At 39.3% G+C, this 27,027-nt stretch overlaps 1 protein-coding gene across 2 annotated transcripts in view; it reads left to right on the top strand.

Annotated features, from left to right (window-relative positions):
- Positions 1–27,027, top strand: part of dpp6b (dipeptidyl-peptidase 6b) — a 195,958-nt gene that overhangs the window by 36,096 nt on the left and 132,835 nt on the right. The window contains exon 1 of one of the 2 annotated variants that reach the window (XM_052133473.1): positions 22,534–23,169. The exons of the other annotated variant lie outside the window; for it this stretch is intronic. Within the exon in view, the coding sequence (XP_051989433.1) occupies positions 22,978–23,169 (192 nt within the window). The 5' untranslated portion in view covers positions 22,534–22,977. Of the gene's footprint in view, positions 1–22,533; positions 23,170–27,027 lie in introns of those variants that run through there. 2 annotated transcript variants of the gene reach the window in all.

Below are 27,027 nucleotides of genomic sequence, written 5' to 3'. Positions count from 1 at the left end.
AGATTTTGAGCAACATCTATCAAATTTGGCACAGATCTTCAGATTGTTCTGACTTAGGTTTATTGTTTGTAAACAAAACAAACAATAAACTGCAGTGTTTTGATGGAGACCGCGACGCAGCAGCCATACTCGGCGCCATCTTGAGGCAAAAGAGTTGTTTATTGTAATTGGTACTGCTATGTTATTCGGAACTGCACACAAGACTTTCACCTTCTGTTGCACTTGTGTAGTGTGACAATAAAGTGATTTGATTGATTTGATTTATATCTTTTTTAACTGATTGGACCTACGGTTTTTCCATAACGGAGAATCGAAAATCCCCAATGATCTATCTAGCAACACTCTATAAACTGGCTAGAATACCATATAAATGCTTAGTAATCAGCCAGAACATGCTAGTAATGCCTTGCAATCAACCAAAATGCTCTAACAGTCAGGTAGAACAGACTAGCAACATCCAGCAACCAGCCAGAACTCCCTAGCAACCAGCTAGAAAACCCTACCAATGCCTAGTATCCAACCAAATCACCCTAGCTATCAGCTAGGACCCCCTTGCAACATCCCACAGCCAGCCAGAACAACCATGTACTGTCTGTCTGACTTTCTGTCTTGTGTATGTCTGTCTGTCTGACTGTAAGACTTATATTACCTTCAAACATTTAAAACTTTAAACATGTTTGTGTTGACAACATAATATAGTAGTCATTTGTTGGAAAATAGTACTCAATTGTTAAGTAATATACAAAGAAATAGATATCCTGTGATAGTAAAATTGTGTGTGTGTGTGTGTGTGTGTGTGTGTGTGTGTGTGTGTGTGTGTGTGTGTGTGTGTGTGTGTGTGTGTGTGAGCGTGTATTTATCACTTTGTGGGGACCAAATGTCCCCATAAGGATAGTAAAACCCAAAATGTTTGACCTTGTGGGGACATTTTGTTGGTCCCCATGAGGAAAACAGCTTATAAATCATACTAAATTATGTTTTTTGAAAATGTAAAAATGCAGAAAGTTTTCTGTGAGGGTTAGGTTTAGGGGTAGGGTTAGGTTTAGGGGATAGAATATAAAGTTTGTACAGTATAAAAACCATTATGTCTATGGAAAGTCCCCATTAAACATGGAAACACAACATGTGTGTGTGTGTGTGTGTGTGTGTGTGTGTGTGTGTGTGTGTGTGTGTGTGTGTGTGTGTGTGTGTGTGTGTGTGAAAAAAATCATGTAAATATTATTTATGAAAGCACAAATAGACACCACACTATGGTCCTAATAATGTGCCTGACGTTGTTTTCTGCTGTTGTAGCCCATCCACCTCAAGGTTTGACATGTTGTGCATTCTGAGATGCTATTCTGCTCACTACAATTGTACAGAGTGGTTATCTGAGTTACCATAGTCTTTCTGTCAGCTTGAACCAGTCTGAACATTCTCTGTTGACCTCTCTCATCAACAAGGTGTTTTATATATATATATATCGATATTTTATAAAAAATGTGTATGTATCTCACTAATGACCCTATACTCTTTTGGTAACTGAGCAATTAGAAAAAGAAAATTTTTTGCAGTTTTTGCTTTTTTTTTGTGGTTTAAGTAATCATAAGGGAAAGGCTGAGGAATACTGAAGAGGTGGGGGCTTAACTTCAAAAACATTAATGAGGTAAAAAGAGGTGGAATAAGATCGCGGGTGACTTAAGACCCAAGGTGTGCATTTAAGATTTAAAGGAGACTATGCAAGGTAACAAAATGTTTTGAATAACAGAATTTGGCAAATGACTACATTGGAAACCCATTGAGAAAATTCCCTATGTTGTAATATATTACTGCCGTAAACTTTTGAATTGAACAACCAAATAAACTTGGTTTATTAGGAAGATTTTATATTTATTGATCATATTATTACTAGATAATGTGAATGCTCAAGCATCTTAAAGGACCTTGAGAAAGTTGTATATAGGTCAGCTGTTCGATAGCTCATAGTATGACTTTGATAACAGTGTTTGAGTGTACATCATTTCTTATAAATTATGTTTGGCTGAATTAGTGGTGGACTATTTTTATTTTCATTTCAAACCTTTTTAAGCAATATAAACTGGATTTTCAGTCTCTTGTGCCAAAACATGATTACATGCACACACATATTCATGCACAACCTTAAAGTTGTGAAGGATAAAATATTATTTTGCCAGACCCAAGGCTGAAATGCATTCTGCCATCCATAGAGACTAAATGCTTATCACACTCTGCAGCGCTGCCGACACTGATATGTCACACAGCAGTTATAGTGCTCACTGACTGCTACAGTAAAATCTTTTTAGAGTTCACCATAAAAGAAATGCCTGACCCTTTGAGGTAGAACCACCTCTAGTTTTAGACGTGAAGAGAACTGAGAACAGTTTCTAATCCATATGTCTAATCATTCTTGCACTCTCTTTAGGTGTCTGATTTACTTACTCATCATTTACTGCCAACATCTGCTCCATATCATCTTTGGTGAAGTCCCAATTTCCCTGTCACCTTATCATAGACATTTTGAAATTGGATTCAAAGGCTGTAAGATGTGCTGTCTCTCAAAAAACTGGATTTAGTAAACAGGGGATTCTTCATAGAGAACACATCCTCATTTTCACGGTCCGTTTCATGCAACTTACTGCAAAAGAGAGAGATTGAAGATGAAAGTGAAAATCAATAGGCATATATGAAAGTTCCAAATGTCATAATGTAGTTTGTCGATATGCCCAGTAAGAATGATGGTGACCCAGTTGTACCACAATTTTAATCAAAGCTTCATAATAATTCAAAGTAGTTATGAATAAATTGCCTGCCTTTGCAGTCAGCTGATTCTGCAAAAGGGATTCTTTCCCCCCCAATAATTTCCACATACCCCAGGAGGTAAGAATTTGCAACTTTAAAAACTTGTGAATGAGCTAAAGTTTATATTGCTGCTGCATACCTGAAAGTTTTAATAATGTAAGAAAATGTATACCATTAGTTTTCAAAAGGTCGCTTTTTATGATGTGTGCTTAAAATAAAATTGTGTGGGGGGGTGATTTGAACAGCTGTGAAAAGACATTTAAAGAAACACAATTTAAGCCTGCAAAGATAAACAATGGAGAATGTGAATTATTTTAAAGTATATGCTTGAGAGAGCTATCCATGTGATTTAAGTTCCCACTGCTAACCCTGTATTTAGTTGAATCCTGCATCCTAAAAAAACAACCCTTCAGCTTCCATTGTATTCCTTTACATTTAAAATCCAGTTTGATCTTCTGAAATTTACATGTCAAAATTTGTGCAAACCAAAACTGCATGCTTCATTACATGTTTTGCTGCAGTTTCTCAGTGAAATATTCAGCAGGGGCGCCAAAAGCAAGTGAAATGATTTCGTAATCAGATGAGATTTTTGAGGTGAATATTATATGGATGTTTTAATGAGTAAAACATACCTCCCTAACTTAAAACGTTAGTTGTGTAAAGATAAATGAGAGGTGAACAAAACAGATATCCTTACCAACACCTAAACCTAACCGATAGTGTTTCAAAAGCAAATTCGACATAAAAAGCACATTTACTGACGCAAGTACGCCATTTTGTCGCATCTATGACACTTTCACTCCTAACATCCTTGGCCTTGATCGGGGCTTGGTCACCGAGTTTAAAGTCCATCAGGTGGGCTACCACGAAAGTGAATTACACTGCAATAAGTGTGTAAACGTAGGTGGATCTGTAATACAATCGTTTAAATGCTTTTCAAATGATGTGTTAGAGTAAAAATATTTTGATATAATAACATAGTTGTGTGTGAGTAATAGAGAAAAGAATATGTGTTTATAAAGTTATAATCAGCCACAGTAATCATGATTTATGTGAAATTAATAAATAGCACAGATGTTGTAGCGCCTCTACTGTTATTTTTACCAGGACACTGCAACAATATGTAAAAAGCGGCACATACAACCCGTTTTGTAGTTATAGCGTTCATTCTATGAGACTAGGTTGTTAAAAATCAAATTTTTTGCTTACTCAGCATTTTTTCTATTACAATCAATGAGGCAGCAAATTGAGATGTAGCCCTACACCTTGAAGTGAGGATTTTCTGTCATCAAATGACCTGGTCTGATATTGCAAAGCGTATTTGTGGAGCGTCCTGACAGATTACTCTATTGATCTTCGGTGGCTGAGGTCTGGTAAACTTTACACAAAGAGAGATGCGCTTTTAAACACAGTTGACAGCTCAAAGATAAAGCCACAAACAACTGACTCATCAAATCTAAAGCTGTTTACACCTGAGTGAATCTTTAGGGCTGTGCTTCCTCAACTTTTGTGCATTTAAAAGAAGCTGTCAGGTGGCCATTATTCTACCAGGCAGCCAAAACAAGAATTCTCAAAAATTCAACCATATATAAGTTGATTTCTTTTTTCAATGTTTAGCTTCAATTCACTGTTTGTAATTCAATGTTGAAGCATAACTGATTAATAAGGAGTTTATTTTGCAACTTAACTCAAATCTTATTAGGGTCAACAACATTGTTGTTAATTGCATTTTGATATACACTGTAAAAAAAGTAATGTATGACTGTCATACACAGGGCATAGGAGATTCTCATACTCTTGTGTATCAGTTTTTAGGTTTTTAATGATAAGATAACCATGCAAAATGCCAGATGGAGCAGCCTGTGTGCATTATTCAATGTCACGGATGATATTGAGATTGATGTTCAAATTGATCAAAATCTCACTTCAGTGTGAATCCAAGATAAATTTCAAAGGTGATGCAAACATATGCATGAATTTGCCTTTATGGGCATCATTTCAGTGTATATTAAGAAAACTACGCTGTTGCCTTTATTCACTTTGTGAGTCACAAGCCTTGAGATCTCACTTCTTTTGCAATGCAGCCATATTGATCCCATACTGAGAACCTGTGCAGCATACAGATAGATTTTTCAAAGTCCTTATGAAGGATTTATGATGTTTGGTCATGTATGTTGCAGAAGGGTGAGCGACAGAATCTCATTGCAATCAATTTTATTCCCTGTCCATCAGTGACGTGCACAGAAGGGGGGCAGCAGGGGCATTCACAAATCTAAAGGTGCCCTTCTGCATGTGCAGAAAAAAGGGGGAACTTTTAATAATAAACATTAAATTATGTAATAAAACAAAATTCAAATCTCTTAATAATCTCACAATAATGGTAATAATTTGTCAATGTGAGATTTCCTGATTTAAATAAAAAATTAGGCAGAGACGAAAATGCCTTTAACTGCCAATCGATATTGATCATATCTATGCCCTACTCACTCAGAAATTAAAATATGTTCTCTGAGAGGATTATGGCACCATTACTGTATTAATGTACCCTTCGCTAACAGTCTTGTGGAAGGGCCCTTCAAGAAAGGGCTAATTTTCTCACTTTCATTTGGAACAACCCTTTAAGTGGCATCCCTTTTCCGCTGGCCCTTCAAGAGTGCAAAAATGCCATTGGGAATTTGCCCCCAGGATCATCAATGTAGCTTGCCTCAGATGAGTAACAGGTCAGATAAAAAGTCCATTCTATTAACAATATTGTTTTGTAAGTTACAAAAAATCTAAAAAATATTCCTCACTTACCACCGCATTTCTGACATCGCACAATTGCAGTGTAGTAGGGCAGGTCAATTTGGAAAAAAAATTATTGTTATTATCTTCTTAAATATTGCGACTGCAATTTGAACTGCGATATGATAAACAAAAAATTAGTAAGTGATTATTTTTGACTGAAAGTCTTGCCCATGTTCTACTGCCAATAAAAAGGCTACTCTTTGAGGGTTCACACTTGAAAATAACTAGACTAAGACCTCTTTCACTTTAGCCACAAAAAAACAAATAAATAAACAAAACAGTGAAACAAAGAGAGTCTTCTTTGTATTCACCTGTCCACTGTCACCAATTCCATGGGGTGTATTATTTGTATTTGTATATTAACTGGTAGAGGCCAAACATATTTAGAATTAATCAAAAGTAAAATTAAAGTGAATCTGGAGCTCTTTAAATATAACACGCTCAGCGCACATAAGCAAACGGAACCAAATGGAGCATATCTGTTACTAAGATGGAGTTGTGGAGCACAGAGTCGCTCTTGAAACTCTGTAATAATGCACTAACACAATACTGACAGTACAGAGCAGCACACATTTACTTTGAAGTGAGCCGAATGAGCAGACTATTTAATTATTTAATTAAATAACTTTTCGGTTTAATAATCTCACAAAGTCATATTGCAATTTTAATTTTATATAGATTAATTGTGCTTACTACAGTGTAGACATCTTTCTAGATAGAAATTCAATATGTCTTTCGAAGAATACTGTCATAAATTAAAGCAAGTGTCTGATTATGCCACAACTAGTAACATTTTTGTTCAATAGAACAAGCCACTATACTAATAACCATTTTTTTGGACATGTAGGCTTGCATGGTAACATTCAGAAACATGGTATTACTTTCTTGGTACCATCATTGTACCATGGTTCTGCCAAATCACTGCTGTAAGGTCCTAAATATCAATCACAGAATATAGTAAAGCAACATTACATTAATATGAAAGGAAATTAATTGAAAGTACTATAGAAAGTGTCAATTCTATAAAGAGGATGATGAGGTTGTAAGGCGGGTGCCAGTGAGTCTGGGCTACTCCTCGAGAAAACAAAAGGCTCTCATGAGAATTAACATCTGAACTCTCTCTCGCAGATGTAACAGCAACATCCGAGATGCAACATACTGTGCAGCTAACACCTCCCTTCTAAAGTATCTTCATCTTACTCCTCCTCCTCACTTAAAGCTCACTAAAAACCTATGCAATGTGAAGTGTGTACAAAAAGTAACTATAACATGTTTGGTATCATTTAAAGTCTCTCAGTGCTCTGGTAAACTGGTCTCATCCTCTCAGCCATAATGAAAAGCTAAAAGAAGTTATAAAATATGTGAAATGTGGTGTGCCCCTTAAAGGTGTGCCCTCCCCAGATCCTCCATACCTCCTGTATGTTAATCTACAGGAACCCCCTCAACAGGGGACCAAAATCTAATTATAATGACAGACACCACCATTTGGTAAGCATGTTGAATTATCGGGGTATTTAAGGAGAGGCCACACATTGCTCAGGGCTCTCTGTAATCAGACGATCCCAAACAGTTTACTGTTTGTAGTTTATTTCAGGTGATTGCAATTCGTATTTCTTATGTTTTCATAAAATGTCTAACTTTGACTTATCAATGTCTAATTGGAATTGATGAATTGATTATGTTACCTGGTCAATAAATTGTCAACATTTGATTTGATTCTGACTGACTCTGACATTGTGTTTCCCAAACAGATTAAACGATTCGTATGTTACCGCAAGTCTGCGTCAGATTAGTGACGACTAATATTTGGCATCGATTCAAGTGTACTTGGTTTGCAAAGACAAAAGGGAATTTCCGTTTAGAAGAGCAAACGCTGCTTGACCAATCTAAATCTGGGTGTCTTACCTCTGTTTTAATTTGATGTTTCTCCAGATAAGTGTACGTGGGAAACCACGCATGGCCAATCCAAAGCTATTATAAGAGAAGTTATGTTGGTCAACTTACATCTGTAATAGTGGCCGTGACCTCTACTGAAGAAAGCGTTAAGTTACATTCAAGTGTATGCAATTCCATGGGGCTATACTGAAGTATCTTTGATTGTGTATACGTGAATGTGACCGATCTCAGGTATATAGCAATTACCTCTGTTTTGATGATCCAATACTGGCCGCTTGTGATCGTGAGACCCGCGGTGTAGAGAAAACACGCGAGGACCTCAAAGCGACATAGTTTCTTAATCGAAACGGGTAAAGTACAATTAAAGGAGTTAAAGGAATAATCAAACATTCGCTCACTTTTAATGATACTCAGATATCATTAAAAACCTTTTTCATTTATGGAGTCAGATGAAATAACGAGATAATACATAAGAGAAAATGTATTTCATTTAATATTGTTGTGTTGCGTACAAGAAAGACTGTAACGCGCAGAGACCTTCACCCGTATTATTGGAGACCGTCATTGGACCGATAAACGGGCTTACAAAGTGGTGACAGCCCTTCCGTGATCTCGCAACCAGACGAGCAACGTCTTTCCAGCGCGATATTCAACTTGATCCCTGCCCGGGACATGAGGTTTGATCTTCTCACCTATCTCCAGCTGCTGTGGTAAGTCAGTCTTATTTGCCTTTTAGAAGTGTTGAGGGAAAATTGTTTGCACCTCACATCTATTAAGACCGGGACCGAAAACTCCGGTGGGCATAAGAATTAGACTGGAAACATGTCTTTCCAGGGAAAGCACAGCAGCGGTGTAGGTGAGGAAATTATGGATATTTTAGGTGTGCAATTAAAAAACCTCCTTGTTCGGTTAAGCGACAAGGGACTAAAATTAAAGTGGAGCAACAACGAATTAATATCCTGGTATTCTGCTGAGGGTGCGAAATTGAAATCTAAATCAAAATACAGTAACATTCCCGCTGCAATTGTTTATTTGCTTCGTCGTAACGACCTCGAGACCATAACCGAGAACGAACGAACAATAGCAAATATCAAAGAAATCGAAAGATTGCGATCTGACGAATTGCAAAAGTTAAGAGCACAAGTCGAAGCCTTCACGTACGAGCAACAGGGGTGGGCTAGACAACGCGAAGAAATGGCAAAAACAATTGCTCAAATTCAAAGAAAACTTAAAACCGGCAGGAATTACATATCTGCTCTCGAAGATTGCTGTGATAAATCCGGGTTTCCAGTAGCTGCAGTTAAACGAGCAGCACTGGATAAAACCTTTGAGCTAGAGACTCAAAATGATGATGATGACAATGCCGCGTTAGGAGACAGGCCACAGAGAGAAACTCGTAACCGAGCTCTTGTGAACCTGCGGCCTGAAGAACCAAACCTGCGAAGCTCAGTAAAGACTCGAACAAAATCTAATGACTTGCCAAAGAAATCAGTTAATGTCGCTGTGCTTAAAACCATGACGCACGCGGATGATGAAATCACAACAATCAGCCGCCCGTTAACATGCGAAGAATGCTCTAGACATAAACAAGTCGTAGGAATTATGCCGAGAAAAGGGCCGTTTCAACCCTACTGGGAAGCATTGATGTTACAGGCCACGGTGTACAAATTAGAAACTAGAGATGTTTGGCAAATAGCTCTCTTCACAATTCCTGAGGAGCTCAGACCAAAACTAACCACAGAGATGAAATCTGGCAACATTATGAACCGAGACAATAACGAAACCGACGAAATGATCTACGAGCGTCTAAAACAGGCATTATTAGACATGAGGGGACCGACACATGCAGATTGGAGAAAAATATTTGAAATCAAACAAGCCAGTAATGAGTCATTTGAAACGTACGCTGAACGGTTATGGGTAACATACAAAGAACACTCAGGCCTAGAAAATGCAAACCGTGACCATGACGCATTACTACAGCTTGTTAAGAAAAATGCCAGCATCCCAGTTCAAACGGCTTTATCCAATGGTGTCGACCCGGCCGAACACACGTTCAGATCAATAGTAGACTGGGGTTCAAGAATAGAAAGCAGGTGGAGATCAAAACCCCGTAGTGTTGCGTCTGCAAAATGGTTAACAGAAGGGAAAGGCCCAGAGAAACTTAACCAAAGATCTCAGAGCAAAATGCAATGCCATTATTGCAAAAAGTGTAACCATCTCATAAGAGATTGCCAAAAAACGGCCTATAGCGACCTGTTGAAACTATTCACAAATTTCTTCACAGAGTTTAAAAAACAAAACTGCCAAAAGGGCGTGGCCCACAACGCAAACGGAATAATGGAAAATACCATCACCAATATGGATATGTGGCCTCCATCCCCATAAGGAGATGAATGGCAGCCTGACAGGCTGATTGTTCCTGCTGAGAGTGCGGTTCAGACTATTCCTATTAACTCAAAACAGTACCAACAAGAACTGTGGAGCTCTGATGGAGAGCTGACACCGCACCTGCAGCAGGACCAACTAGTCAAGGTCACTGAAGGCATGATTTATGACGATAAATACATCGTTCCAGAAGCCCTCCAGAAACCAGTGATAAAATCAGTTTAATTTATACTATTTTAATATAATATAGTTGTATTATAATCACATTATAATATGCATTATATTATAATGGCCATGCATGGCCACAGACAGGGAAAGGTTATGCATGGCATTGCAGATGTATATTAGACATGTATATTTGTAGTGACACTGCAAACCGAACAGCCTTACCGGCCCTGAAAATTCTTGTGATTTGAATTTCATTGGTTCTCTTCTCAGTGCCAAGAGGGAGGAGTATACGGTCGTTGTTTGCTGTGCACCAATGCAGTGGCACATGATAATGAACCAAATCATCTCTCGCTGAGAAGCACCAATTGAATTTAAAATCTGATCAGGGGAACCATTCCACTGGATAGACAATGAAAAAATGTGTGTGTAAAATGCTAAACATCAGGCAAAATTTCATAACCCTAACGGACCACCGAGATCATAGGTCATAGATGATCAAACGTGTGAATAGCATCCTTAAAAAATGCTAAGCAGAAGACACATCACCAAAATGTGAATTGATTCTTTGACCACAGAGCTGTGTTGGGAGCAATAAAACAAAGCTCAGAAAGTTCCCCAGCAGAACTGGGGCTTATATTGCTCACAACAGCAGACTGTACAGACTCAACTGTGAGAACAGCTTAAGGTGCTTCACACTCCAAACTGCACTAAAATATCAGCAGTAATTCAGATCTCACCAAAGATGCTCAGTCTAATTTGATCTTTGAAATAAAATTTGCATTGGACATTGCAATGGTACATGTTTCTCCCCCTGATGGCACAAACCATACATTATGAGACTAAAGCTGTCTGTAACAGTTTGGCTTTGACCATCGGAGGAAAATAAAGTACCACATGTCTAAATGCAAATTAATTAAAGGTTCAACATTAACTGTTTTCTCTTTCTGTAGTTGTTCATATTTCAGGTTACAATGTCGTGAGGGACAGATGAAAAAAGAATTCTGATCCCCCGGCCTCAAGCCAGGACATCAATTTGGCCATGCTGGAGATGGGTGCGAAAGCAAATCTAACAGGCCACTCACACCTCACAGCTCCACAAAAACAAAATAGCTATATGGCCTCCCGGTTTAGCACCGGAACCAAAAATTATGCAACACCAATTGCTCTAGATCAGGTTCCACCCATCTCCTAAACATACAGAGCACACACTTTTATTACGACACATCATGGAACAAAATAATGGCAGAGATTCTGAAAATACTAATCCACTGAAGATCTGGCCCGCCTCTCAAATACACATAGCCTCTCACCCATAGGACATTACAAACCTGTTTCCATAAAACAGGCACTATTTACAACTTTCCTTTTAAATACTGTAATATACATGGGACATGTGCATGGCTACAGTCACACAACGATGATTTAATTACTAATTGCAAGCAAACTTGCCACCCAAATTTCAACATTTCCAAGTACATATAAATCAAACCAATTGATTGTTGTTGGAATGGTTGCAAACCAGAGGGCCCCTGGTTTCCAACGCATTGCTAATAACAATATAAAAATAAAATAAGTTGACGATATGAAATGCAGACGCTTCTATCGATCCACTTCACATTTTGAAAATAGACATGTATCATCGATTGTGACTTAGCCACCAAATCACACACATTAGATCATTTTGAATTAACACTGTTATTATTATTGTATATGTCTGTAACTGTGATTCTAAAATCATAGAATTAGTATTATAACTATATGTTTAATGATGCCTGCCACTGATGGAAATACTAGTTATACTGACTTTGTGGTATGTTTCCTTTAATTTAGTATCCACTGTAATATTGTATATTGATGATACATGTTCTAATTGCCTTGAGCTCTGTGCCACCTTTCCTTTAATTAATTCAGATTAATTAGTCCCCTTTGCATTTTTAAATACACACTTGAGACCTGGATTACCACTCGCACTGGTGACATTGATTCATTGTTTGTCTTTTCATCATGTATTACTCAACCTTTTATTGTGTCAGTTAAGTTCTTCAGAGTTTCATCTTTACATGGTCATTTAAGAAGCTGTTCAGGTGTATATGCATTGCCAGGGAGAACTCCTTCACCTAATTGAGGTCTGCCCAGAAGACCACCAATGGAGGTGGCAGAGAATTCTTCAAAGAGTCAGATCATCATTAAAGGTACAACCAGAAGCAGATGTTTCTCCATGATGGAATGACATGTCCACTGAACAAGCCACAAATGCCTTGATGGACTCTATGAACTGAACACATGTGCTAACCTCAACCAGACACAGTGTTGCGACTTCAGATGCCTCATCAGGTCTATCAACAGACATGGCACTTGCTCTCAGCCCCTTACAGCTGCCCACCTTACAAAGACTGAAGTGACACCGCAGGAAACCCTGTGTGTGGCCCACGGTGCCAAACGGGGAAAACTGTAAGGCGGGTGCCAGTGAGTCTGGGCTACTCCTCGAGAAAACAAAAGGCTCTCATGAGAATTAACATCTGAACTCTCTCTCGCAGATGTAACAGCAACATCCGAGATGCAACATACTGTGCAGCTAACACCTCCCTTCTAAAGTATCTTCATCTTACTCCTCCTCACTTAAAGCTCACTAAAAACCTATGCAATGTGAAGTGTGTACAAAAAGTAACTATAACATGTTTGGTATCATTTAAAGTCTCTCAGTGCGCCTGGTAAACTGGTCTCATCCTCTCAGCCATAATGAAAAGCTAAAAGAAGTTATAAAATATGTGAAATGTGGTGTGCCCCTTAAAGGTGTGCCCTCCCCAGATCCTCCATACCTCCTGTATGTTAATCTACAGGAACCCCCTCAACAGGGGACCAAAATCTAATTATAATGACAGACACCACCATTTGGTAAGCATGTTGAATTATCGGGGTATTTAAGGAGAGGCCACACATTGCTCAGGGCTCTCTGTAATCAGACGATCCCAAACAGTTTACTGTTTGTAGTTTATTTCAGGTGATTGCAATTCGTATTTCTTATGTTTTCATAAAATGTCTAACTTTGACTTATCAATGTCTAATTGGAATTGATGAATTGATTATGTTACCTGGTCAATAAATTGTCAACATTTGATTTGATTCTGACTGACTCTGACATTGTGTTTCCCAAACAGATTAAACGATTCAGTATGTTACACGCAAGTCTGCGTCAGATTAGTGACGACTAATATTTGGCATCGATTCAAGTGTACTTGGTTTGCAAAGACAAAAGGGAATTTCCGTTTAGAAGAGCAAACGCTGCTTGACCAATCTAAATCTGGGTGTCTTACCTCTGTTTTAATTTGATGTTTCTCCAGATAAGTGTACGTGGGAAACCACGCATGGCCAATCCAAAGCTATTATAAGAGAAGTTATGTTGGTCAACTTACATCTGTAATAGTGGCCGTGACCTCTACTGAAGAAAGCGTTAAGTTACATTCAAGTGTATGCAATTCCATGGGGCTATACTGAAGTATCTTTGATTGTGTATACGTGAATGTGACCGATCTCAGGTATATAGCAATTACCTCTGTTTTGATGATCCAATACTGGCCGCTTGTGATCGTGAGACCCGCGGTGTAGAGAAAAACACGCGAGGACCTCAAAGCGACATAGTTTCTTAATCGAAACGGGTAAAGTACAATTAAAGGAGTTAAAGGAATAATCAAACATTCGCTCACTTTTAATGATACTCAGATATCATTAAAAACCTTTTTCATTTATGGAGTCAGATGAAATAACGAGATAATACATAAGAGAAAATGTATTTCATTTAATATTGTTGTGTTGCGTACAAGAAAGACTGTAACGCGCAGAGACCTTCACCCGTATTATTGGAGACCGTCATTGGACCGATAAACGGGCTTACAAGGTCAGAGAGGAATGACAGGATGAAGTGAGGTAGCAGAGATGAGTGAAAGTGAATGAAAGAGTGATAAGACATGAAAATGATTAGCCCTGGGAAGCACTGTGGTGTTACAAGGGCAATATCATGGTTCTGAATGATTAGTATGTTCATATGTCATGATATTTTCATGGTACATCAGGAAATACCATGGTTTTACTATAGCACTTGCCAAAAACATGGCATTATCACATACTACGTTTACAAAATATCATAATACGTTGGTACTTTATTGTAGAATGATTACAGAATAGGCTATTATTTGTGATGAAGGCAACTACTGTCCAAACATCCCTAATGGTTATCATGTTAAAACCAGAGTACATTTCATTTTCGTTAACTGTCCACTTTTTTTTATTTATTTTTTGCTGTTGGGAGTTTTATTGTGTGCAACATGAGAATTGTTTTCAATGTGAATTGGCAGACACAGAGACACATGGAAGCATATCCATATCCTGTAGTACCAATGACAGAATTAGCATACAAACAGATGTATAGTGTCCCAAAAAGCATTTGGACACTAAAAGGGATAGTTCACCCAAAAATGAAAATTCTCTCATAGTTTATTCACCCTCATGCCATTCCAGATGTGTAAGACTTTCTTTATTCTGCTAAACACAAATATTTTTAGAAGAATATCTCAGCTCTATTGGTCCAAACAATGCAAGTGAAGAGTGACCAGAACCTTGAAGCTCCATCACATTAAATTATGAGATAATAAATTTTTTTTTGGGTGAACAGTCCCTTTATATCACACATACATTTTTTGAATGTCATTACCATACATAACAAAATAGTGAACCATGAGGCAACTGTGTTTGGAGCCATTGCAGAGTAGTGTGATCGGAACAGAGTGTGAAGGCCCGCCCCAGTAGGTAGTAGCGGAGGGTAAGAACAGCCCACTTAATCGCAAGACACTCCTCCTCGATGGTGCTACACTTTCTCTCCCTGATAGAGAGCTTGTGACTAATAAAAAGTACAGGCTGCTCCTCCCCACCCACCTCCTGTGAGAACACCTCCCCCAGCACCCCCCCGTCAGATGCATCCGTCTGCAAAATAAAGGGGAGAGAGAAGTCAGGAGCATGTAAAAGCAGCCACCCACAAAGTGCAGACTTTACATTCAGGAAAGCCTGTTGGCACGTCTTGGGCGTTGGCCATGAACGCTGCGGTTTTGTTAACCTGTGGACGCATCTGCCCATGACCCAAGTGGAACCCCAGACACCTAACTTCCAACCGCCCAATTGCGCACTTCTTCAGGTTGGCCGTGAGAACCGCCTGTCACAGCGCTCTCAGGGCAGCCCTCAGATGTTGCATGTGCTTCCGCCAGTCATTACTGTAAATGATAATATTGTCTAGATATGTGGTGGCATATGCCGTATACGGTCTGAAGATCTGGTCCATGAGTCACTGAAATGTGACCGGGGCCCCGAACGGAAGCGAATTGGTGTAATCCGAATGGTGTGGATAAAGCTGTTTTTTCCCCTGGATATTGGGGTTAAAGGGGTCTGCCAATAATCCTTTGTTAAGTCCAGCGTCAAGTAATATTGAGCCTAACCGATCGAGTAACTCGTCAATTCACGGCATTGGATAAGTGTCAAATTTGGACACCGTGTTCACTTTCTGGTAGTCAACACAGAACTGGACCGAGCCATTGCTCTTTTGTACCAGAACTACCTGGCTGGCCCAAATCGCTGTGCGAATTGTTTTATGCTCAAGCATTGGCTTTAATTCTTCCTAAACAACCTTTTTCTTGTGTTCAGGAAGACGATAGGGGCGGCTATGAACCACCACCCCTCGGGTGGTCTCAATATGGTGCTCTATAAGATTCATGCAACAGGGAAGGGGTGAAAACATGTCAGCGAATTCCGCTTGCAACCGGGAAATTTCTGTAAGCTGCGACGGTGAGAGGTGATCGCCACAAGGGACTGGGGTGAACTAATTCAGCTTGGTAGTCACCTCTGGCCCGAGCTCCATCCTCTCTGGAACTACCTTCACCAAGGCGACAGGCACCGCCTCCCTCCATGGTTTGAGGAGGTTGATGTGGTAGATTTGACGTGCCCCTCCCCTATCCGTTCACCTAACTTTGTAAATGAGATCTCCAACTCGCTCAGTGACCTCAAAGTTCCTTGCCACTTTGTAATTTGGAGCTTGAAGTGGACAGCAATACAAGCACTTTATATCCCTGGCGAATTCACGTAATCGAGTGCCCCTTTTGTACAGTCGGCATTGATTTTCTTGCACTTGGAGCAAATTCTCCTGCGTTACCTGCCCCAGAAAGTTTTGAATTTGGTTCTTACTATTCGAAGGTCCTTCCTCTCAAGCTTCCCATGTGACATCGAGCATGCCTGCGTGGCCAACGCCCATACAGTAGCTCGAATGGTGAAAACAATGTGGAGGCTTGCGGGACCACTCTTACTTATCCCAATTTTTTGCATCTTCATGTACAAACGTATGAATCATGTTTTTCAGCGTCTTATTAAATAATTTGACCAACCGGTCGGTTTGCAGGTGATAAACGCTGGTGCAAATTGATTTAATACCTAATAATTCATACAGTGGATGTGACATTAATGTTGTGCCTTGGTCAGTGAGGATTTCCTTTGGAATTCCCACTCGGGAGACTCCGCAAAACTACATGCTGAGATTGTGCTTAGTGGCACTCGATACAACCGCTCTTTAATGATAGAAAAGTATGGCTATGTGAGTGCAACATTAGGCTGGAGCTGTTGACCACTACTTTCACTTGGCCAAAAGAATGCTTGAGGGACTTGTCACACAACTGCTCCAGAGGGGAATCCCCCTCAGCAAAGCCCCGGAGTATGAGAATTGCCTCGTTTGCATCCTCATGATGCAGAGCAGATATCGACGGCCCTGGCACTGCCTCTTCAGCCATAGCGTCGCACGTCACACACCACGACACCACTTTGCAGGACCCATTCACACACATTACCCTCAATACATTTTCAAAACCAGGCCAATTGGTTCCCAGAATTAGTGGATGGTTGAGGCGGGAATTAACCGCATTCTCGACTCAATGCATTTTTTCCCTGAATCGTATCTCAATGGTAACCACAGGATACTTGTGAATGTCACTATGCATACACCTCACCCTCACCTGTTTATTGTTGTCCAATGCCCCACCTTGCATCAAGCGTTGGTGGATAGAGGTTTGAGAACAACCCAAATACACCAAAGCTTGATGTGTATCCCCTTTTACTCTTACGACATTTTCAACCTGTCTCTCTCCCTGTCTGTAGTCCCCACATACTTCAAAACTTTCACTACTGTGCCTGTACAAAAGCAATCAAAAATCACTTGTTTAAATGACTGGTGTCCTGTTGCTCTGACCCCCATCATCAGCAAATGCTTTGAGAGGCTAACCAGAGATCACATCTGCTCTGTGATGCCCATCTCTTTTGACCCATTGCAGTTTGCCTACCGCAACAACCGCTCCACTGATGATGCCATTGCATCTACAATACACACTGCTCTCTCCCATCTGGAAAAAAGGAAGACATATTTGAGAATGCTGTTTGTAGACTACAGCTCAGCATTCAACACCATAGTGCCCTCCAAGCTTGATGTGAAACTCTGGGCTCTGGGCTTAACAGCTCGCTGTGCAGCTGGATCCTGAACTTCCTGTCAGGCAGACGTCAGGTGGCTAGAATGGGCAGCAACATCTCCTCATCACTGACCCTCAACACTGGAGCCCCGCAGGGCTGTGTTTTCAGCCCACTCCTGAATTCCCTATACACACATGACTGTGTGGCAACACATAGCTCCAATGCCTACATTACATTTGCTGATGATACAACTGTGGTAGGTCTGATCACTGACAATGATGAAACAGCCTACAGAGTGGAGGTGCACACTCTGACACGCTGGTGTGGTGGCACAGGACCCACTCAGAAATTCCTTGAGGAAGCTGGGAGACGAACTGCTCCAGTACCACCAGATTGACGATGTCCGCGGTGCTGCGGGTTCCCTCCGCCAACAACCATTTCATTTTGCAGGCATACCGGAGCTATTGGGCAAAAGCAAACAAACGGCCGTGCCTCCCGGAGCTCAGCTATCTGAAGAACTTACAACTCTGCTTGGGGCTATGGCCAACCTGTTGCTGGATAAATTTCTTCAGATGTTGGTAATTAAGGAGGCTGGCAGCAGGAAGATGCTCTGCTGCTAGCTGCGCCTCCCCAGAGAATAAGGGCAATAAGCAGTCTGTCCACTGGTTGTGAGGCCACTTCCATACCTTAGCTGTTTATTCGAACAAGCCGATGAAGGCTTCCAGGTCGTCATTTGGCCCCATCTTCATCAGGGTCACTGGTGGAGTGGGCTCCGGGGTGGTCGCAGCACCAGCCCCCTCTCTGGTGATCAGATTGTGCCTGGAGTAGGACTTGGAAACGCTGTTCCTGCTCCAGGTGTACCTCCAGTGGGCTTGATGTTGGTTTTGTTGGATGCTGGCGAGGGTTTTGAAAACTTCACCCAGTGTTGAGGACTCCATAATGGCATTATCTTCCAAAGCCGGATTTTCGGCACCACTAATTTGTTTCTTTTCTAATGGCAGACACGCAATGGACGGTATCCGTCTGTAACATAAATGTAAATTCATTCTGTGTGATGAAAGCCCTCTCAAGTCGTGCTTTCCAGTTGCTCTTTCCCCCATACTGATGCTCTAGCATGCCTTTTGAGGTCTCCATCCACCATCACTATAATTAGAATAGGTGTTAGATATCATCTCAACTCCGGTGAAGAGCCTTACCACTCTCCCTGTCCCACATACAGACACATGTCCAGGTCCCCCCATGCCACAATAATGAACACTACTTCATCAAACAACATACAAGGTTAATAGTTTATTGTCCAGAAGGAATGATAAAACTATATCCATGATGGTGCTCTCTCTACTTTTGTCCATTAAAATAAATTAAATGCAAACACCTTTGTAGCACAGAATGCCTGAATAATGCATTCAGCCTCTAGCAGCTCTGTTTTGAGTAAGCACACTTCAGCTGGCTGCCTGATTTGTAGGAAAATGGAAATTATTACTTGTAAAAGGGAAATTAATTGATTCTTACATACTTTCTAATTTTCCATGCATTCTAGAGGTATTTGTGTTGTAGTTAGGACCACAATAACATGAGCTGTTGAATGTATTAGAGCTTGTTTTGATCAGGTACATGGGCTCAAAGCTTATTTTTTAAATATATATATAATGTATGCTTATTTATATAGAATATACATTAGTGTGTTCTATCAATTTGTTTGTGTATATTGAATGATATGTGGATCACAACACTCATGGAGCTCCATGTAATAACATAAATAAAACATTATGAGAATTATGTACAATTAGCAAAAACATAAGAAGGCCTGTAGAATTACAGACAATGACTTAAGAAATTAAATACAATATACAAAGGCACTCTGTCTTTTTTTTTTTACTGGTAGTGCTTCATTATTGTCATCACATGTGATTTCTTTCTATTGATGGTTTCTTATTATTAACACTAGCATATACATACATACACTCACCAGCCACTTTATTATGTACACATGTACATCTACTTATTCATGCGATTATCTAATCAACCATCAGAATGGGGAAAAATGTGATCTCAGTGAATTTGACCGTGGAATGAATGATGGTGCCAGACGGGCTGGTTTGAGTACTTCTGTAACTGCTGATCTCCTTTTCACACAAAACAGTCTCTAGAGTTTACTCTAAAAAAAAATCATCCAGTGAGTGGCAGTTCTGTGGATGAAAACACCTTGTTGATGAAAGAGGTCAACAGAGACTGCTGGCCATTCAGGCTGACAGAAAGTCTACAGTAATTCAGATAACCGCTCTGTACAATTGTAGTGAGCAGAATTGCATCTCAGAATAGAGGTCGACCAATAGTGGATTTTACCGATACCAATAACTAAGTTGAGCTGTACCTGCTGATAACTGATTAATCATCCGAAAGTTTATAAAATTGATAACGTAAGAAAAAATAACAAAGTAAAATTGTGTTGAACTCTATTACAAAAATAAACAGAAATGACTGAACCAACAATCATGCCATGGTTGAAATCTCTGAGATCACTTTTCCCCATTCTAATGTTTGATGTGAACATTAACTGAAGCTCCTGACCCATATCTCCATGATCTTATACATTACACTGCAGCCACACAGTTGGCTAATTAGAAAATCACATGAATAAGTAGATGTACAGCTTTACCAAATAAAGTGGCCGATGAGTGTATAAAACATTTTGAAAAATACTAATTGACAGTTTTTATCAAAATACCTGCTACTAATGTCATGTGTGTTAGAAACATACTTCTCTGATGAATAAACAGTTTTTTAATCTTTTTATTAGAGCTGTCATAATTAACGCGTTGATGCATGCAATTAAATCATCATGCCTCAACAGGTCAGTGCTGTTTTGGCGGCACACGTAGAACCAACAGCATATTAGGCAGGTGGTCATAATATTTTGGCTCATCGGTGTATGGCTACATATAGTTTTCTTTTCTTCCTAAAATGGAAATAAATAAAAGACGTGTATATATAGTGTCAAATTTCTTTAAAAATATGTGAATAATCGTGATTAACCACAAAAAACATTATGTGATTATTCGTGATTTAAAAAAAAGAAATAAAAATAATCGACTAACAGCACTACTGTTTAATAATCTATACCAAATCAGTATCAGAGCTGAAGAATAAAGATGGCCCGCTGGCCTGGGGTCAGTGTGAGAGTTTCGGGCTAGACGATGGAGCTGTCTCTTTCCCAATCAGGCCACAACTTTGTTTTACTATGTCTTAGACATGTGCTTTTAATTATTATTTCTATTTTTTTGCAAACTTAAACATTTGGTTCTGTGTGATGTATTGATTGCTGTTGAATGTTTGCTAATTTAAATATGTCACCGAGGTAATATAGATGAGGTTTTGCTGAAATTGCAAAACAAAATGTTTGATAGTCTTGTTTTAAACATCAAAACAATGATCCATTTTTTGCACCATATAGCATCTATTTTCAGCAAAAGTGTATGTATGAATTCATAGTTTTTATGGAGTTAAATAGTTGTATAACTTTCAGCTATTATTGCAAATTAGAAATCTAATAAATTATTTGCAGTAGGTTTTTATATATCTTTTTATAACATTAAAATAAAAATATACATATTTTTCTTAAGAATAAATTGTATCTTATTTTATGTATTTATTTTTGTGTGGTGGGGTCATTGAAAACTGTATTAGGCTACAGTGGAGAAAAAAATCCTTGTTGAGCCATGAGTATCAATATTTTGTTTTAATACTTAATTTTGCGAGATGGGAATATTTATCTGCAGAGACAGTACTGCTGAGTAACAAGTCACACAAACATAAAAATGTATTTCACTACTAGTAAAGCATTTTTCATGGGAAATTGTGAAAATGTTCAAAATGTTCAAATAAATGGGGAAGTTGATTTTACAGTTGATGTGAGGTCTGTCATTGTTTTGCTGGTGTGGAGCTGTCCATGTGCTGAGCGCATCTCCACGAGTTAAACACAAGATGACACAGTGGATAGAGATGATACAAATCTCATTTTCTTCCATGAATTTTAAATAATAAAATGCTACCACATATTTTCAGTGGTTTGATTGAAAGCACAAATAGACCAACTGTCTGTCCCGGGCTGTTGTAGTTACATTTACCACAGAGTGTCACTAGAGTACTACCCATGTGCTTGCCAGTATTGTCTTTAAGTACAAGAGAATGGTTATTTCTAAATATTGAATCAATACAATAAATTCATCATTGATGAGATGATATGACTGCTATAGTTTCAGTCACTTGTAAGTGATCTACAACAATTTGTGAGATCTTAACTGAGAGCTGTCTCTCTCTCTCTGTGTGTGTGTGTGTGTGTGTGTGTGTGTGTGTGTGTGCGTGTATTTATCACTTTGTGGGGACCAAATGTCCCCATAAGGATAGTAAAACCCGAAATTTTTGACCTTGTGGGGACGTTTTGTCGGTCCCCATGAGGAAAACAGCTTATAAATCATACTAAATTATGTTTTTTGAAAATGTAAAAGTGCAGAATGTTTTCTGTGAGGGTTAGGTTTAGGGGTAGGGTTAGGTTTAGGGGATAGAATATAAAGTTTGTACAGTATAAAAACCATTATGTCTATGGAAAGTCCCCATAAAACATGGAAACACTACATATATGTGTGTGTGTGTGTGTGTGTGTGTGTGTGTGTGTGTGTGTGTGTGTGTGTGTGTGTGTCGCTGTGGGGACCAAATGTCCCATAGATAGTAAACCGAATTTGACCTTGTGGGACATTTTGTGTCCCATGAGGAAACAGCTATAATCATACTAAGTATGTTTTTGAAATGTAAAATGCAGAAAGTTGTGAGGTGTTAGGGTAGGGTTAGGTTTAGGATAGAATATAAGTCTGTACAGTATAAAACCATTATGTCTAGTGGAAAGTCACTTTTAAACATGGCAGAACAGTGTGTGTGTGTGTGTGTGTGTTCTTCAGATAATTTTTCAGTGGTCACTTTTCATGCAGAACGCGTCTCGCGCACGCACACACACACACACACTAGTCTGCGTAAAGCTCACACGGTCGTCTCATTTTCAGAAATGCAGTAAGATATTGCAAGCTCTGTTTATTAAATCCAGTGCATGAATGCAGTTTAATACAAGCTGTTTTATAGCCGCTTTCCTGCAGACTGGCTATAGAGGAAACAACGTGCTTTGAATACAGAGGACTTTCTGTAGTACCGCCCGGGCGCGAGTCAAAGACTCAAAACAGAGAAATGACTCTCATGTTCTAAAGGAGCGCATTTATAGATTCGTCTTACTGCCTCTTACTGGCTTTCTTTTGTGCACATCAGCCTCTGGGCTATTCGAGAAGAAGAAAGAGCGTTTATCTTCTGCGGGATAGGGAAAATAAAATAAAACCCATTCAAGGAGAGCAGCTGATGAGATATTTCTCGCTTTGAGATGCTTTAGTGATTTTAACTGGACTCATGGCTTCGCTTTACCAGAGATTCTCGGGGAAGATTAATACCAACACATCTTTCCCCCATCCACCTGAAGCCAGTCGTCTCCTGGGTGGACAGGTTCCTGAAGACGAGAATAAGGCGGAGAAGAGTCCCCATCATGCCGCATCCCGACCTCCGGTCCAGTACCGCAAGAGAAACGCCTGCGAGGATGAAGACGTAAGAAATCGCGCTTATTTTTCATCTACGTGCCTAGCGTAGTCTATTTCATATACGAGTATACTAGGCTACACCATGAGGTTTAGTCTTTATAAGTTTACAGGCATGTCTATTTGAATTGTTTTCTAAAAGAGCGGTAAAAGTTATTGCATGTCGGTTGGGATTATTGTTCTTGAAATGACGCGCGTTATGAAAGACAGACTTTATGTTTTTGCGCGCTGTATGTTTGCGTTTTAATAAATGTGGCACATGTAGTTATAAAACTGCAACATAACTGTTGTGGTAGGCTAATTGAGGTGGTTAATTCGCTAGAAAGCATAACATATAGTGACCAGTAGGGTGCATGGTGCTGAACGCATAACATATAATCCAAAGAGTTTTACGTTGCATCCGCCACAGACTGATCGCGTATTATTTTCATTCATTTGACCTTGAATGACGTCACAGCCGACGATGCGTCACAAATGCTATCAGGTGCTGCTAATATAACATTATTGGGTACACCCATATATATATATATACAGGGTTGGGAGGGTTACTTTTGAAGTGTATTTCACTACAGATTACAGAATACATGCTGTAAAATGTCATTTGTCACGTATTCCGTTAGATTACTCAATGTCAGTAACGTATTCTAAATACTTTGGATTACTTCTAGATGTTTTCACTTGTTTTGACTATAAAAACTGCCAGTACAGTAAGACAAAATACACACGTTAAAATACATTCTCTGAAAAACCAAAATATCTTATGCAGTGTTGTTTCTAAAACAAGATAAATCAAATTGATCTTGTTTTAATGATTTTTAGATATTTTTACAGGAAAATAATACAAAAATTATCATCAAGAATATGATTTTTAAAATATCAAAGTTCTTACTAGAAAAAAATATATTATGATCCAACGTGAATTTTCTTGATAAAAAATATGATCATGTCTGGTAACATGTGCATGTGAAAGGGCTAGAAATAGCATTTTAGCTTAGCGTAAAGCTGACAATTTACTCAAGGTTTATTTCTATCTCTTCTGCTCCAAACTTACTTCAAACTTACTTCTCTGTCTGCTCGTATGAATGTAACGCATCATAAGAAAGTGTTTCACCGCTGTTCAAATGCACTTTAGATCGCATCATTTATATGTATAATTGTTTTCCATCTGAAATGACTAAATATTAAATGAAAGAAATGACAAAGTAATCTCTTTAGTAATCAAAATACTTTTCGAATGTAACTGTATTCTAATTGCTAATTATTTAAATTGTAACTAGTAAAACTGTAGTACAGTTACATATATCTTGTATTTTAAATACGTAATCCCATTACATGTATTCCGTTAATCCCTTACACAGTGTATGTATATATATATATATATTTATATTTAAGAAATATCATACGAGCAAGAGTGCGATATGGCACTACATCAGCACTGCTGTGATTCAGCTGCAGGCACGAGGCCACAGGCCAAGTGCCGTAGGTAATAGAAAAGGTAATGGAAAAACTTTGCCACAACCTTCTGGCTAACATAAGTAATGTAAAAAAAATACATGTAAGAGACATTATACAGTAACTGCACATATGCACTACTCTTACACTTTAGTTTAGAACAGCATGAACACAAGTGGAGTGTTGGAGTGCTGATGGTGTCAGACCATCAGTGCTCATGGAACGTCTCTCGTCCAATCAGATTTGAGGAACTGTTTTATATATATATATAATATATACAGTATCTCACAAAAGTGAGTACACCCCTCACATTTTTTAAATATTTGATTATATCTTTTCATGTGACAACACTAAAGAAATGACACTTTGCTTATACTTTGAGTGTACAGCTTGTATAACAGTGTAAATTTGCTGTCCCCTCAAAATAACTCAACACACAGTCATTAATGTCTAAACAGCTGGCAACAAAAGTGAGTACACCCCTAAGCCCCAATTAGCCATTTTCCCTCCCCGGTGTCATGTGACTCGTTAGTGTTACAAAGTCTCAGGTGTGAATGGGGAGCAGGTGTGTTAAATTTGGTGTCATCACTCTCACACTCCCTCAAACTGGTCACTGGAAGTTCAACATGGCACCTCATGGCAAAGAACTCTGAGGATCTGAAAAAAAATTATTGTTGCTCTACATAAAGATGGCCAAGGCTATAAGAAGATTGCCAAGACCCTGACACTGAGCTGCAGCACTGTGGCCAGACCATACAGCGGTTTAACAGGACAGGTTCCACTCAGAACAGGCCTCGCCATGGTCGACCAAAGAAGTTGAGTGCACATGCTCAGCGTCATATCCAGAGATTGTCTTTGGGAAATAGACGTATGAGTGCTGCCAGTATTGCTGCAGAGCTTGAAGGGGTGGGGGGTCAGCCTGTCAGTGCTCAGACCATATGCCAAACACTGCATCAAATTGGTCGTCCCAGAAGGAAGCCTCTTTTATTGATGATGCACAAGAAAGTCCGCAAACAGTTTGATGAAGACAAGAAGACTAAGGACATGGATTACTGGAACCATGTCCTGTGGTCTGATGAGACCAATAAAAACATATTTGGTTCAGATGGTGTCAAGCGTGTGTGGCGGCAACCAGGTGAGGAGTACAAAGACAAGTGTGTCTTGCCTGCAGTCAAGCATGGTGGTGGGAGTGTCATGGTCTGGGGCTGCATGAGTGCTGCCGGCACTGGGGAGCTACAGTTCATTGAGGGAACCATGAATGCCAACATGTACTGTGACATACTGAAGCAGAGCATGATCCCCTCCCTTCAGAGACTGGGCTGCAGGGCAGTATTCCAGCATGATAACGACCCCAAACACACCTCCGCTGCCGACCACTGCCTTGCTAAAGAAGCTCAGGGTGAAGGTGATGGACTGGCCAAGCATGTCTCCAGACCTAAACCATATTGAGCATCTGTGGGGCATCCTCAAACGGAAGGTGGAGGAGCACAAGGTCTCTAACATCCACCAGCTCCGTGATGTCATCATGGAGGAGTGGAAGAGGACTCCAGTGGCAACCTGTGAAGCTCTGGTGAACTCCATGCCCAAGAGGGTTAAACCAGTGCTGGAAAATAATGTTGGCCACACATAATATTGAGACTTTGGGCCCAATTTGGACATTTTCACTTAGGGGTGTACTCACTTTGTTGTCAGCGGTTTAGACATTAATGGCTGTGCATTGAGTTATTTTGAGGGGACAGCAAATTTACACTGTTATACAAGCTGTACACTCACTACTTTACATTGTAGCAAAGTGTCATTTCTTCAGTGTTGTCACATGAAAAGATATAATAAAATATTTACAAAAATGTGAGGGGTGTTCTCACTTTTGTGAGAAACTGTATATTGTTATATTAGCAGCACCTTATAATATATATATATATATATTCCCTTCCCCCAACACCTATTTGTTTGTTACTACAAACTTAATTATTTTTTTTCTGATCCATGAGATCATTGCATGTAATGTCTAAAAATTTATTTAGCTAAATCTTTGCTAGTAGCTAAAAATATAATGACACAAAATACTTAGCCTATTTGTCATTTTCAGTTTGGTTCAAGATGAATAAATCAAAAGTTTTTTAATAATTGTCCAATAAGCGAAAGGATGGTTTTAGGGGTGACTTTAGGCCCATTGTACCCTTACTCATTAAGAAAATGAAGGCAAAAGGATCAGCAGAACACATTTTTGCTTCCCCATGGTGCCGACCATTGATATATGCTGCCCATTGCATATATCTGGCCTTACAAAGCATGAAACTGAGTGAATGAGATCTTGGTGTCTGTTGGGAATAGCATGTTCAGCTATTTTATGATGTATTCACTCTTCATCATTGAAACTGTCATGACAAATAGTTAATAACTTGGAAGGCCAAGG

Source organism: Xyrauchen texanus, chromosome 9 (assembly GCF_025860055.1).
Source record: "Xyrauchen texanus isolate HMW12.3.18 chromosome 9, RBS_HiC_50CHRs, whole genome shotgun sequence".
Taxonomy (NCBI): Eukaryota; Metazoa; Chordata; class Actinopteri; order Cypriniformes; family Catostomidae; genus Xyrauchen; species Xyrauchen texanus.
Note: the sequence above shows the minus strand (reverse complement) of the source record. Positions and strands in the feature narration are given on the sequence as shown.